The sequence below is a fragment of the Cannabis sativa genome, chromosome 7 (genome assembly GCF_029168945.1).
Source record: "Cannabis sativa cultivar Pink pepper isolate KNU-18-1 chromosome 7, ASM2916894v1, whole genome shotgun sequence".
NCBI lineage: Eukaryota > Viridiplantae > Streptophyta > Magnoliopsida > Rosales > Cannabaceae > Cannabis > Cannabis sativa.
In genome coordinates, this window is record NC_083607.1 from 48,910,264 (window position 1) to 48,926,683 (window position 16,420).

The following is a 16,420-nucleotide window of genomic DNA, read 5'->3' on the forward strand; positions in this document are numbered from 1 at the left end:
TTATATGAATAGAAAGAGTACTATGTAGTAAATTATACATACATACGTACTCGCACTTTAATCTGGAAAATAGCGACTGCGCTTATGTTTTCCTTACTAAATATAAATGCCATCCTTACACATATATATATAACCTGCCTGGTGGGTAACTATATATCATGTTTTTCTATCACTTCAATATTAAAACTACACACCATACATAATATATATACATATAAATTATATATGCATATATAATTATTTGGTTGTTATTATGTCTTAAATGAAGTACTCCGGCGCTCAATTTCGTTGCTGTTGATTATGAGTAGAATAATCGAGTGAAGTAGCCAGCTGATCAGTTTGTTCATTTAAAAACCAGTTGGACATGGTAACCGTATTTGATTCCATGATCTGATGATAATTCGTTGACCCAAAGTTATTTGGATTAACATCGTATATTATGGCCGGTTGTTGATAATAGTAACCATTTTGGCTACTATTAGAGTATAACAAGTTGGGGTTGCTGATCAAGGATGTAGATGATGTTGACCTGTTGCTGTTTTTGTTGTCGATTGTCTCATCCTTGGTGTCGTTTTCAGAAGCATTAAATATGATATTGTTGAAGTGACCACTTTCCTTGTAATTAAGAGTTGTAGTAGTACTATTACTCTTATTTCCCATGTACTGAAATATTTCCTCTAAGCCTCCCTCGTAATTATAACCGATTGATGATGATGATGATGATAGATCATACTTTGTCATTATCTGGTCCCTTGATTCGATTGTGCTGTTGTTAACCGTCGTCATGGGCGACATTACGGGGCTGTCTAGGGTTTTGTGATGATTTTTCTTCTTGAAGATGCGACAAACCACCCATCCTTCTTCTACTGAATTAATCTCCGGTGACCACTGTAATATATATTTATATAGTTATATATAACTCATTAAGAATGGTACTGCCGCCACAGTAAACTAGCCTCCAAAAGGCTAAACATAAATCCTCTCATAAAAGGTTATGGTGGGAGTGGGATTTGAACAATTATAACCCAAACAAGATTGCTTTATTAAAAGCAAAAACTTAAATAAATTTTTTTAAAATTAATACTTTTTCTTCAATAAAAAAATTACTTTAACAAGTTTATATACTAATGATTTAATTAATAAAAGGTGTAAGGGGGGGAGGGGGGCTTACATAATGATGATTATTGGTGTGGTTTGTTGTGGTATGATGAAGTCTGTATTCGTACATAATCCAATCAGAGTTGAGGCCATGGGGAGCTCGGCCTTTGTAGAAGACAAGAGTCTTTCTCATACCAATAATAATCTTTTTGGAGTAGTCAGAGTTGCTATACAGCACCTTGTCACGACCAGTGGCTTTCCAGTATCCCAAGCTTGTGGCTCGATTCGTGCGCTTTCCACTCGAATACTTCTTCCCTTTGTGGCTGAAGAAATACCAATCATTTTGGGGACTGCTTCCAATTTTACACATCTCTGCAACAACATAAATATATATATGAAAGAGGTTTCAATGGTTACATTTTTATTGTAACCATCATGGTTACATTTTTTTAAACCATTGGATTACTATTAAATGGTTGTGATTAATTTGGAAATTAAATAAAAATAAATAATAAATAACTTGTAACCTGAAAGTGACCTAATCATTTATTTCCTTATAAAACTTTAATTAAGATTAATTATATTTTAAAATGAAATCAATTATAATTATTAATTAATTTTTTGCAATTTATTACTATATAAGGATCTTTTAGCAATTTATTTTTTTATACTTAAATTATTTAAAATTTTATAGCAAAACTTTTTATAATTTAAAATTATACACGTATAATTTCATAATTTAAATTTTATTATACTTGTAATCTTAATTTTAAATTATTACACTTAATTATTTAATTTTTTTTATTTAAATATTTAAAAAGTTAAAAATGAAATAAGTTGAAGGATTTTTTAGAAAAAAAATGGCTGCACTTATTATCGATTGATTAGCTTGAGGCCTCACACTTAGTTCATATAATTGTAACAAAATAATTAAATATCATTTAAAAATAATTAATTATTTGAAAATTTATTATAAGAAGAGAATTTTAATTTATGTCAAAAGAAGTTTAATTTTTGTAAAAAAAAAATAAATTTTATTATAAATATTATAATTAAATGGCTTAATTATTAAAATAATTCAAGTAAGGATTTAAATATAAATATTAATTGCTAAAAGAGGTCTTGTTAAATATTTAATTAATTATTTTAAGAAAATAGTTAATTATAATTAAATAATTCTAAAAAAGGAATGTCTACTATTTAATTAATTATTTTAAGAAAATAGTTAATTATAATTAATTAAATCTAAAAAAGGAAAGTCTACCTATTAGTAACTCCGCTATTACAAAAAGTTAAAGAAAAATGTAACCATATGGTTACAATAAAAATGTAACCATTGAATAGTCACCCATATATATATATATATATATATATGCATATAATAAAATACTTTATCCTTTATCCTTTTCGATTATATGCATATAATAAAATTTATAAGGTAGGGTAAAAACTTTAAATTATAATTGATATTTACTTCTGATATAATTTTTGCTTAAAAAATTTTGCATGAATAATATAATAAGATTTAATGTACAACCACACATATTTGCATGTATAAAAATAAAATTATAATTATACAATAAACTAATGATAAAATAAAAATTTTCGTTTAAGATATTTGTCTGGATGAATAAATTTCGGTCAAAAATATTAATTAGATCAAAGTAACAAAAATCTATAATAAGAACGTACGTACTTAGTTTTACCATAAAATATATATATATATATATAACATGAATTGCAAAACGGTTAATTAATTAATATCATAGCGAGTATATATATAATATAATATACTAATAAATAGCGTGTATTGTATATTACACCACTTTCTTGGGCATTGATATAATTATATTCAATTTAATATTACGGCCTATATAAATATTATACGTACCTTTGATATCCCATGGCTCAAGTTTATTTAGATCAACATCGCGGATGACATCGAGATCGATACTCTGGTTGGAGACCTTCTTCTTCAAGTAGTACTGCAAAAGCTCTTCTTCAGTTGGGTTGAATCTGAAGCCAGGAGGAATTTGAGATTGGCCGTTAACAGAAATACTCATACTCTCTGACATAATAATTATTATATATATATATAATTCAATTCTGACTACAACAAAGCTGAATATATATTATTATGATCAATTGATGATCACCCTGCTGTTACAAATCCACTATGTTGCCCACATTTATATTTTCATGCAAGCATTAATATTATTGTTATTTGGTGCTTTGAAGTATACTCAACATCACACCTCTTATAATTAGTTAGGAATTTTCAAATTTATATATTATTAAATTAAAATATGTAGGAAGTATAACAGGGTTTGTAACATGTGCCTTAGCATTTCGCTTTCATGCAGCCCTTTAATTAGAAAAGTACAAGTCATATTATATTTGGTGTGTGTCTATATATATTTATGAAAATGAGCCAAAGTACATTTTGAAATAATAGTAGGTTTGAAAGGGAAATTAAGTGGACATATTTCAATGAAATGAAAAGAAAATTACAATGTAGCTAGGGTTCGGTATAGCACTATATATGCTCCCCAAATAGCTTGCCTACCGACAAATATTGGAGAAATTGACAATGGTTTATTTGTGAAGTCTCTAAAAATACATATATAGCTTCCTAAGTTGTTCTCTATTATTTTTTTATTAGACAAATTATTGGTCACTAATTAACTTCGAATTTTTATTTTTTTTTATTTTAGCAAAGGACTATTGATCACTAACCATAGAGATTATTTGGGATAGTCAGTATTCCCGTGGTCCGTAAGGGGAAATACCGGGTAAGCTGTGCAATCCCACATCACCTGGGGAAGGTCAAGTGGATGATTCTGAGGCTGTGTAGATATGGGACTATACAATTGAAGATAGCTTAAATGGATTGATTGGTACTACCTATATCAACAAGGTGCGTCTTATTTTTCGGTAGCCTATCACGAAAGAACTCCACAGTTAAGCGTGCTTGACCTGGAGAAATTTCAGGATGGGTGATCTCTTGGGAAGTTTTCTCAGGAAGCGTGCGAGTGAGGACAAGCACGCAAGAAACACTCATGTTGGTCTGTAGGGTCAGTCATCAATCCAGGAAGCAGCTAGAGTGGAGTACTCGTGTATAAGAGTCATTCATTCCGTGGGTGTAAGGACCCAATGGAGGCTTGAAGCGGGGACGTTACAAATGAGAAAGTGGGAAAGGTAGCATATAAACTGGCATTACCACCAACATTGTCAAAGGTACACACCGTATTTCACATTTCTATGTTAAGAAAATATGTTTCAGACTCTTCCCATGTGCTCAGTTATGAACCATTAATAGAGTTGGAACAAGACTTGACTTATGAAGAAAGGCCGATACAAATTCTTGATAAAAGAGCAAAAGAGCTTAGAAACAAAAAGATTTCACTAGTAAAGGTTTTGTGGAGAAACTTTACAGTGGAAGAAGCTACATGGGAGCGAGAAGAGAAAATGAGAATTAGATATCTAGAGTTCTTCAGGTAAGTAATTAAATTTCGATGACGAAATTTTTATAAGATGGGGAGATTGTGAGATCCCAATTTTTCTCAGATAGTCTTGAGAGCCATTATTCTGTGGGTGTAAGGACCCAATGGAGGCTTGAAACGTGGACGTTACAGTATATGTGAGTGTAGGTGAATGGATATGTGTATGTGAGTGTATATGTATGTGTATGTGTATATACGTATATATGTGTGTATGTGTACATATGTATTTAGGTATTAAATTTTTAATTTGGTTTTACAATTTTATAGAATTAGGTCCCTGTTTGACCGCTCTGGAGTACCGCTAGCTACTTGCAGTTGTTATTTTTGCACTCGCTTTAGGTATATTTTTTTGCTTTCTCATACTAGTAGTTTTGTTTTTAGTTAATATGTCTATGCATGATAGTGAAGTAGGTTTCTGTGATAAAATTGATTGCGGTTGGATGGGTGGATCATTTTAAGAATCTGAATCTTTATACCTGCAACTAAAGAGATCTTTTCCTTTGAGGTATTTAGCACTTAGAACTTTGCAACACAGAGATTGACTGCCATTGAGAATATTCCATCCCCATTTAGCCAGAAAGGCCTGATTCATTTCCTTGGTTTTCCGGAACCCAAGCCCACCCAGGAATTTAGGGAGACAAAGTTTGTCCCAAGCCTTTAGATGAAGCCCCCGATTTCCTTTCTCAAATCCCCACCAAAAATCTCTAACCAGACCATCTATTTTGTTTACCATTCGAGAAGAGACTTTCGAAGTTTGAATCGCATACATTGGCAAAGACAAGCCCACTGACTTTATCAGAGTGGCTTGACCTGCTTTTGATAAAGTTTTTGCCTTCCATCCCTGAAGCTTTGCCGTGAGGTTGTCAAGGATAAAACTGAAGTCAGCATCCTTCTGCCTAGATCTAAACAGGGGCAATCCCAAATATTTGATGCAGCCTTCAGGATAATCAATTCCCAAGGCTTCTTTAATTTCTTCACGCAAGCTTAAGGGGGTATTATTACTAAAGAAAATAGATGATTTGAGCTTATTCACCTGTTGACCTGACCACAAACAGAAGTTCTCTAAACATCTCCAGAAACCATTCACCTCAAGTAAGTTAGCTCGACCAACCAGAATTAGATCATCCGCAAAGAAAATGTGAGAGAGAACCGGCCCCCCTACTTAGTTGAATTCCCTTAATGGCCCCCTGATGAAGAGCATCGTGGAATAATCTAGAGAGAATTTCAGCTGCCCAAATGAAGAGATAAGGGGATAGGGGATCACCTTGCCGAAGGCCACAAGAAGGATTGATCCTCCCAACCTGACCTCCATTAAGGCAGATGTTTAGCGATGTAGTAGAGATACACTGAGAAATCCACAGACGGAATTTCTGGGGAACTCCATAGCAATCTAATGCATGATCAATAAATCGCCAGCTCAACTTATCATAAGCTTTGACCAGGTCAATTTTAATAGCAAAGAAACCCTCCTTGCCTTTCTTCCTGTTGAACGAGTGAATGATCTCTTGGACTATCACATTGTTATCATGGATGTTCCGACCCGGAACAAAAGCAGCTTGAGTTGGGCAAATAAGAGTAGGGAGAATAGGCTTTATCCTGTTTGCTATAATTTTAGAGATTACTTTATATACCACATTGCATAGAGAGATGGGCCTAAAGTGGTTGGTACGGGTAGGATTTTTGACTTTAGGTATAAGAACAACATTGGTGGCACTTATCCCTCTATGCATGTTTCCTGAAATGAAAAAGTCTGAGACCGCATCACAAAAGTCCGCTCCAACTGATTCCCAATAATGTTTGTAAAAAAGGACAGACATCCCATCAAGACCCGGGGCCTTATGGTTATGCATGGCAAAAAGAACTCTTTTAATTTCATCATTACTAGGGCAACTGACAAGGACCTCCGAGTCGTCCTGAGAAAGTTTCTGAGGAAAAAGCTGGGCACAATTGTATTCCACACCAATATCCGATCCGGCAAAGATATCCTTAAAGAAATCAATAAATTCTCTCCCAATAGCTCCCCGACCGGAGATCCAGACATTATCTTTGTTTAAGATACTCTCAATGGCATTCCTTCTACCTTTAATAGCCGCCGAAAGAAAGAAAAACTTAGAGCATTTGTCACCATCCTTAAGCCACAACACTCAAGCTCTTTGCTTCCAGTAGATCGCTTTTCTTTCTAACGTCTCATTTAGAGTACGGCGGATGTCACATTCCTGGTTCCAGTCCCGAGACCCAGCCAGGAGGCTCTGAAGAGCATTGAGCTTCAGTTAAAGATCTTTTATAATCACATCCAACTTACCGTATTGGGATCTGTTCCAACTGAGGAGGGCCACCCTGGTGGCACCAACCTTCTTGAAAATGCGAGCCGGGGCCCAATCATGGTAGACCGATTTCCAAGCATGATCTACTACCAGTTTACTTCGAACATCACGGGTCCAGCCTTCTTCGAATTTAAAGCATCTCTTAAATCTGGGTTCCACACCTCCAGAGAGAAGGCAAAGAGGCCTATGGTTCGAGTTGCTAGTTTGGGCAGAACAGAGAATAGCCCTTGGAAATAGATTAATCCAAGCCCCATTTACTATGCCTTTATCCAGAGCAGACTTGACATGGTGCCTCCCCGACCGATGATTATCCCAAGTAAGGTTGTCCCCTTGGATAGGCATATTGATAAGACCTTTATTCTCAATCAGATTAGAAATAACTGGGATGAAAGGATCCCGTCCGGAAGAGCCTTCACGCTCAGAATCAGAAAGGAAAAAATTGGTATCACCCAAAATAAGCCAGGGCGCACCAAACCTATCTCTAACTTTCAGAAACTCGGACCAGAACTTTTTCTTTGCATGCAGGTAAGGGGGGCCATAAACACAAGAAAGGAGCCACGGGAATGAGGGGGGGTCCGAATAAACAATCCCCGAAATGTGATTCCGCGAACAAGATATGCACTCAAAATTAGAACCCGATTTCCAAGCCAGAATAATACCTCCCGCATTACCAATAGAAGGAACACAAATATTGAAATAAAAGTGTAAGGACTTAAGAGTACGTACCAGAGGATCAGCGTCCACTTTGAGCTCGGAAAGAAAAACAAAATCCGGAGAGCGGGAAAAGATCAGGGACTTCAGTTCCCGAACCGTAGAGGTCTGCCCCAACCCTCTACAGTTCCAGGCAATACCTGTCATGGCTCCTGTGGAGGAGATTCGACATTCTCCTCCACAGGGTTATGGGAGTAAGAGGACCCACTCGAAACAGAGTCATCGATCACAAATGAACCAACCAGGGCATTCTTCAGAATTCCGGAGCAGCTCGGGGAGCTAGAACTATCCTCAGACGGGTCATCAATCACCAAATTTGAATCATTAGCTTTGTGCCTAGTGTCCCAAGGAAAATCACGAACAACTTCTGGATACTTGCGAGGAATTTTATGAGGCCGAGAACACAGAGAGGCAGACGCTTCAAATTTCCTTTTCTTGAATGGAGTTGTTCTCTCATTAACTTCAGACGAAGCCGGGACCCCGATGTCCCCTCCGATTTTCCGTATTTCATACAAATCAAGATTCCGAAAGTGTTTGAGGTCATGCAATAAGCTTTCTTGAGCATTAAAAAATTGAGTTAATGCTTTTTCTTCATTAGCTTGTTCCACGGCACCATGGGAAGCATTAGGCGAAATAGAAGTAGCCTCCACGTGCCCAATATTAGCTTGAGATGGATTATTTGGCCCAATGCTATTAACATTAACACCCAAAGAACCCGGCCCCATTAACCAATGGCTAGGATTAGACAAGACTTGAGACTCCACCAAAGTAGGCCCACATGAAATAGGAGTATTATTAATGAGAGGAGGCCCACTAACAATATTACCCATATTCACATCAAGGAGCATTGGGCTAATAATTTTGTCCACATGAGGGGCGGCCAGCCCACTGTCCTTCACGCACGGCCCAACATCAATAAGCCCAACATCCCCTCTTTTATCTCCAAAAGAAGTAATATTCAAATTTTCTTTGTTCAAGTTATTAACTCAAATTGGTTTAATACCAACTTTCGGCCCACCTGCAGAAATGGGCTCCACTTGGGCCCGATCCACTAAAGAAATAACACCATCTTTTTCACACAAATTCAAATTAGGCACAATCATCAAGGAACGGTCTTCTATAGCTTCAGTGATAGGCGGTTCTAATCCAGGAAAAAGTTCAGACTCCTTTTCCATTTGAGCAAATTCAACAGCTCCTTCTCTACCCGATTTGGAAAGAAGAGGTACACCACCAGCTGGTCTCGATTTGGAGACCCACTCCGATCAATGAGAAGTACCAGCGGACAGAAAGCCACGCTTAGTCACCATCCCTGAACGTCTCGAGCCACGAGAAAGGATGGAACTTGTTCGCCTGAAACCACCATCTCCATGGACGAGAGCTACCACCTTGGACGGACGACGGAATGGAGAAAAAAGAGCATAACCAGAGTGATCAGGACAGGGAGAGAAAGAGTTTGCACTGGAGAAAACGTCCCTGTAGGTTGACGACGTAGATAACCACGACCCAAACAGAGGGAAAGGGATCCCATTGTCACTGGTCACCAACTCCGGTGAAGTAAGAGTACATCCTCTTCTTTGATGTCCTAATCGTCCACAAAAATAGCAGAAGATGCCTACTTGTTCATATTTGAACTGGAGCCATCTCTTGACTCCCGAATCCAAGTCGAAAAAACAACCCGAAAACAGAGGTGAAGTGAAATCCTTTTCGATCAAAATCTTGAGGTATTTCCCCCAAGAGGCAGGGTTGTTCTCTTTCAAATCCACATAGATGACTTTCCCTGCTTTACCACCTAGTAATAAACCGTTAGCCATTGAAAAAAATTCATGAGGAATATTGTGTACCTGAACCCAAATACGCATCGTGTCGCTAAGAAAAAGTAGATACAAAATATTGAGGAGCTTGGACAGGAGATGTAATATCCCAGAAAATATATTGATATTTTAATTGGACATATTTTATTGAATATGTGATTAAGTGGGAATTAGAGTAGGATTATAATCCTACTTAAACTAATTACGAGTTGACTAGGAAAATATGAATAAATAAAGCGTAATTTATTAACTACGAAGATTATATTAGAATATGTGGGTATCGAGGTACCATAATTTGAATAAAATATTTTCGGGTTTGGCAACTGTGGAACTTGACGGGAAGGTCAGAAATATCACGATAATAAAAGATGAATTGAATTGGATTTTACACCAGACTAGTTTAGAGTTTTGGGCTGTCGGTTTAGCGAATTAGCTAGAATTACTAAAATGCCCCTAGATTTTAAATGGTTTAAGTTTGCAAAGGAGGGTAGAATGGTCTTTTTCCTAAATTGATTTTTATCTTGTCTTTTAGTGTTTTATTTGGTCTGAATTTTTGGTTTATAATAGTAAGTTGTTGAATAAAATTAGAAGATATCAAACAATTATCTTAGAAACTAAGAAAACACCAAAAATGGATGCTTTGTCTCTCTCCTTCAAGCAACCTAGAAGCCAGCCAAAACCATGGGAGATTCTGTTGGGTTTTATGCCCTAAATAAAACTCATTTCAATATAATCAGATTTACTTATTAATATAGATCAGAAATAACATTTAATGTTGCATGATTCACATGATTTATTTCATGATTATTTACATAATGTGTGAATTCTATTTAAGTCCAGAACATATCAATTTGTTAATGATTATAGTGTTGTCAACACAGTGGAATATGATCTTAATTATATGTTCGAAAGTTTATTCCCTGATTTGTCAGAACACTGGATTTAGACTGACATGGTATAATCAGCGATAGGTATTCTTACACCTTGGATAAGTGTTATGTCCTTTCCAGGACATTGGAAAAGTTTACCAGCATCGGATGTATGGAGTATACATCGGAAGGGACCAATATTGAACTTTGATTAGATATATTAGAATTTACCGTAATATCTATTCAATTCAATATCACATGTTGATCCTAGATCAAATGATCTTAATCCTGATATGATTAGGTTCAATCTCAAGAGTATTATTCGTGTTCTTTGATTTGTTAGTTAAGCCTACTTTTGGGTAAGGGTGATACGTACATTTTGGGAACACGGTAGTGCAATTGAGTGGGAGCGCTAACATAAATATGGAATCTATAGCTTCTATCTGGCGAATAGAAAGTAAAGGATGATTTCCTTCGAGCTTAACCAAACGAAAATAAACGGTGGAGATCTCTTTTCACTTAGCTGAAATATCATTTATACAGGGTTAAGTGTTTTAAGGATAAAATACATTGTAGGGTGTTACGGTAATTTAATCCCTTTACAGTGTAAATCATCTATATAGAGGATCATTGATCACATTAGGGTTATAACAATGGATAACTAATGACGTGTCTATATCGTGGAACATATAGAGCGTTCTATATACTGAGAGTGCAATTCTAAGTTCTATGCGTGGATTCAACGAAGAATTAATAAGTCAGTGAATTTAATATTGAAATTTATTTTACCAGGATCTTAGATCTACTCACAAGTATGTTTATTAACACCCTAAATATGAACTTTCTAAAACGATGAAATAAACACATATAAAGTTTAGGAAACCTTACATTGGGTGCAGCGGAATAATATGACTCCTTCCGTTCAGATATCTAGCCCTTGATTCCTTTCTGTAGCAGAGCATTATCAATATACGAACTGGATCTCTTTCTCTGAATCTTTGATGCTGAAACTCCTTTGCTGATGATCTTTCTTCACGATCTTCCTCACTATGATTGAGGTATCACTTGCTGTGTGTGGGCACTACTCATACACTAAGGATTTCGAAATTCAAGAGGGAAGAGAAAGAAGAAGTGGCAGCTAAAGATAGGGAGAGAGAAAGGCTCAGGTTTTTCTCTGAAGGAAAAATAGAAAATTTAAGTGTAATCACTACTACAATTATTCGAATTCGCGACGGTTTTGAAAACGATTTTTTTCAGGGACCGTCGCTAAAAAAATTAAGTAACTGTTTAAAACCGTCGGGAAAAATGAGTATTCCCGACGGTTTTAAACAGTAGCTAAAACAATAGGCGACGGTTATTATTAATTAATACATAAATACGAAAAAAAAATTATAGGGGTATACCCGACGGTTTAAAACCGTCGGGTATAGTATAGCCGACGTTTTAAAACCATCGGCTATACTATACCCGACGGTTTTAAACCGTCGGGTATACCCCTATAATTTTTTTTTTTATATACTTAATTATATTTAACCCCAAATCTATTTTTCATTCTAACCTAGCTCAGCCCACTCTCTCTTCGCAGCCCCCTCTCTCTCTAGCACAACCCAACCCCTTCTCTTCTTCTCTGTCGAAGACGACGTGACCCAGCCCCTTCTCTTCTTCTCTGTCGACGACGACGACACCACAACCTTCTGTTGGTCTCGCATTGGTAAGTTTTCTTTATTTTTTCTTGCAATATATTGTTTTCGGCTGAGATTGGATACCTTTTCTGAACCTTGTTCTCTTATTTCCTTTCTCTTTAGTTATCTTGGCTTAGCTTTCAAATTTGCCGACTGTAAATACGTCTCTAAGGTATTAAATTTCATCTCTCATAAAGACTTATATATGTTTATGTATATTTTTCATTATGGTTCTTTTGTCATTTCATGAATATTTTTTTTGTCTTTAAGGTGTTCTTTTGTCATTTCATGACTCGTTCTTGTCAGAATATTATTCAAATACAAGAAATTTAAATAAATTACTACAGCGGTGAGTTCCACGGATTAAAATTGCTAGAAATAAATACATGGTACGCGCTTGGGGGTAAATTATTTACTTCACATTGTATACCTTACTCGGTAGTGAAGCTTTCTAAATATTAATTAGATTCTGACTTCTATACCTCCCTTCGACAAATGTTCTTTAACAGAGTGAATTGGTACCTCCTTTCGATGAATATTAAAATTCCATTTCATTACTAATCATAGATTTTATATTATTCGATCTTGAAGAATATTATTAATAGCATAAACATATCATATTTATGTTTCTTCTTTTTTTTGTGTGTTTTTTCGTGGGTTCTTGTGGCTGAATTTTTAGTATAACAGCAATTGATGAATGCATTTTAAAACAACTGTGATAGTAGCTTTGTAAAATTTCATTCCATTGAAAGAGAATGAACAATAATTATGTGATAGAAATAGAAATGAAGATTGAAGATGAGTCAGTAAGGAGAGTTTAGTTTAGCTTACACAAAACCTTGGTTTGTTTTGAAGCCAATTAGGAATTAGCCTAGCCAATTTGAAGAAAATATTGTATATAGCAAAGTAAAATTTTGTATATATAACTATAAATATCTATGGGCCTCTCACTCTCATTAATTACATTTTCTCTTCCTTCTATCACTCTTGTTTATCTCAATTCCTTTCATAATAAACTTTATATTTTAGATATTTAAAATAAAGGGATATTTAAAATAAAGGGATAAGCTTAGGTTAATGATGATTATGATGTTTGAGAGTAGTGGAAGTCATTTCACACAATTATAGGGAGTGAAAAATAAAGGTATAATGAAGGTGATTATTAACTTTTGTTTAATTTTTTGAATCGTTATTTACTACGACATCACTATGTCATCTTGAGCTAATAAATTAAGTTACTATGCTTAGACTTTTATATGTTAAAGCTACAGAGATGTGTATTATCTATATATTAAATTAATGAGGTGAAGTTGATACAATTTTTGGTGGCATACATACATGAAATAAGAGTCCATTTGTTTAATGAAATTAATTGAATTGGTAATTGATGATCATGTAGTGAGTGATAGATCTATATGTGAGTACAATTAATAATACAATACAATTTCCTCTTAGTACAATACAATACATATTTATATTAATATATTGCATTTGAGAGTTGATACTTGTTAACAGATTATGTATTTATTTGTAGGTTTTGGGTTCTTTGTGTTGATTGAAGATTGCGCAATTGTAACCCTATCTATTGGAGAAAGGTGTAATCTCTAAAAACTTTATAATTCTTTGTTTAGTGGAGTTTGAATATGTTAGATATTCATCCGTAGTGAAGTAGGTTCTGCGATTAATTGTACTGCGGTAGGATGGGTGGAATATATATGCATGTTAGAAGAGTTTGAATATCTTAAATATTCATCCGTAGTGAAGTAGGTTCTGCGAATACATGTACTGCGGTCGGATGGGTGGATATTTTTATATTGTTAATGTTATTTTGTTATTATTGTATTGTTTTATGTGTTTATTAGTTATTTTTTTCATGTTTGTAATTTTTGGGAATGTCCGAAACCAGTCGTTATGCTGCCGAAATTTTACTAGAATTAGGATAAATTTCACTAAAATGCATAAAATTCAATAAAATATATACAAATATTTGAACAAATAACTGAATAAAATATTGAAGTTTTGAAATGGATAGAAGTTGGATGAGTGCGAATAGATTATCAGCGGAGTATAGTGAAGGAGTTGACCATTTCTTGGACTTTTGTCAGAAGAATGCTAAAAATACTAAATTGGTTCTTTGTCCTTGTCTTAAATGTGGTAACATGGAGCGTGTGGACATTGCTAGTATAAAGGAGCATTTATTTAGGAACGGAATAGACAAGAGTTATAAGGTTTGGGTTTACCATGGGGAAAAGAATAGAGTTCCGGGCGAGGGAACGTCTAAGTCTAACAAGGTTAAGGGTGTTAATTTGGAGTATGAGGATGATCACATTCCAGAAATGATTGGAGATGCACAATATGAATTAAATGTTGATCCTTTGAAATTTCAAAGTTTTGTAGAGGATGCCGAGAAGCCTATTTACCCTAATTGTAATAGGTTTACTAAGTTGTCGACACTTATTAGATTATACAACATAAAAGCCAAACACGGGTGGAGTGATAAGAGTTTTTCAGATTTACTAGCTTTCCTAGTAGAGTTATTACCGGAAGGTAATGTGGTGCCTTCATCTTTTTATGAGGCGAAGAAGACACTTTCTTCGTTAGGCATGCAATATGAAAAAATACATGCATGTCCTAACGATTGAACTTTATTATATCCACGTAAGTTCTATATCAAACATCCCAATATGTTAGCGTGTTCTTTATTTATAAATTTATATATGCTAATTAAATTCACTTTTTGTGTAGATCGTTCACAATGTATAACCGAATGGTATGACGACCTGATCGACCTACCCAGTGGATGACTCCTATTTGTCCTCAACAACCCGATGACAAATAGTGTGGATACTACGTCATGAAATTCATTGAAAGTTTCATGGTCGTAGAAGATCCAATACAATTGTTGACCCGACAAGATAGGTTCTCCACTCCGTACACTAATGATGAGATAAATATTATGCGTGATCGGTGGATTCATTATGTGAAAGCAGAAGCGGAGCGACAACAGTTACCGTGTTAGACAGTGTGTATACATATACATATTTAGATGATATTAATTAGCGTTAGTTCAATTATTGTGACTATACAACATTTTAAATATATTTAGACGTTAGTTTAATTGTTGTGACTATGCAGATTTTTACAAAATTTAAAAATTAATGCAGGGAAAAAAATTGCAGAAAATTTGTTTTTTTTTTCCTATTTTTCAAATGTACCGACCGAAAAAAACCGTCGCTAAAAAAAATTCAAAAACGAAACCAGCATATAAGGCACGGTTTAAAACCGTCGCCTATAACTGGGTATAGGCGACGGTTTAGAACCGTGCCTAATACTATAGGCGACGGTTCAAAACCGTCGCCTATAGTATTAGGCACGGTTTAAAACCGTCGCCTATACCCAGTTATAGGCGACGGTTTTTAACCGTCGGGAATCCCAGATTAGCGACGGTTTTGAACCGTCGCCTATTTTGCCCAATTTACGACGCCCGAATAGGCGACGGTTATAGAAACCGACGACAATACTTTAAACGACTGTTTAAAAGCGTCGGGAAAACCCATTTTTGTAGTAGTGAATTTTCCTGAAGCCTTCACTATCTATTTATAACATTCCACTAGGGTTAGGTTTGAATTATTTGGCATTAAAATAATGAAAATATCAGTTTAAATTTCCTACAAAAGTGGCTAGCCCTATGCTAGTGGATTTGGGCCTCACTTTTTGCAATTTTGCAGTTTTACCTTTTCTGCATCTGATTTTCTCAAAAACGCCAATTTTCTAATTCAACCATTTAAATGCCAATTCTAACTATTTAATAACTATAAATAATTATTAAATAATATTATCATTTATCATATTTATTAATTGAACCATACAAGTATCATAATTAACAAATATGCCCCTATAAACTCTTTCTTTACAATTTCGCCCTTACTTAGTGAAAAATTCACAAAAAGACAAAGTCTAATTTGAGAATTATAATTGATTAATCAAAACCAATTACATGAGTCTTACAAGCAATATTATCTCAACTAGTGGGGGGGACCATGGGTCTATATAACCGAGCTTCCAATAAGTAGATCAAGAATTTAGAACTAAAATTCATTGACTTATTAATTCTTCGTTGAATCCACGCATAGAACTTAGAATTGCACTCTCAGTATATAGAATGCTCTATATGTTCCACCATATAGACACATCATTAGTTATCCATTGTTATAATCCTAATGTGATTAATGATCCTCTATATGAATGATCTATACTGTAAAGGGATTAAATTACCGTTACACCCTGCAATGTATTTATTCCTTAAAACACTATAAATGATATTTCAGCTTATGTGAAATGAGTACTCCACCATTTATGTTCGTTTGGTCAAGCTCGAAGGAGATCATCCTTTGCTTACTATTCGCCAGATAGAAGCTATAG

General features: G+C 34.9%; 1 protein-coding gene across 1 annotated transcript; it reads right to left on the bottom strand.

Moving 5' to 3' along the window:
- Positions 1-254: 254 nt before the first annotated feature.
- On the bottom strand, positions 255-3,261 carry LOC115696687 (NAC domain-containing protein 43-like). Its single transcript, XM_061101711.1, has 3 exons — positions 2,990-3,261; positions 1,207-1,470; positions 255-890 (listed from the first exon to the last, which is right to left on the bottom strand). Exons 1-3 carry the CDS (start codon positions 3,171-3,173, stop codon positions 280-282), a joined length of 1,059 nt encoding a protein of 352 aa, XP_060957694.1. The 5' UTR covers positions 3,174-3,261; the 3' UTR covers positions 255-279.
- Between the last annotated feature and the right edge of the window lie 13,159 nt (positions 3,262-16,420).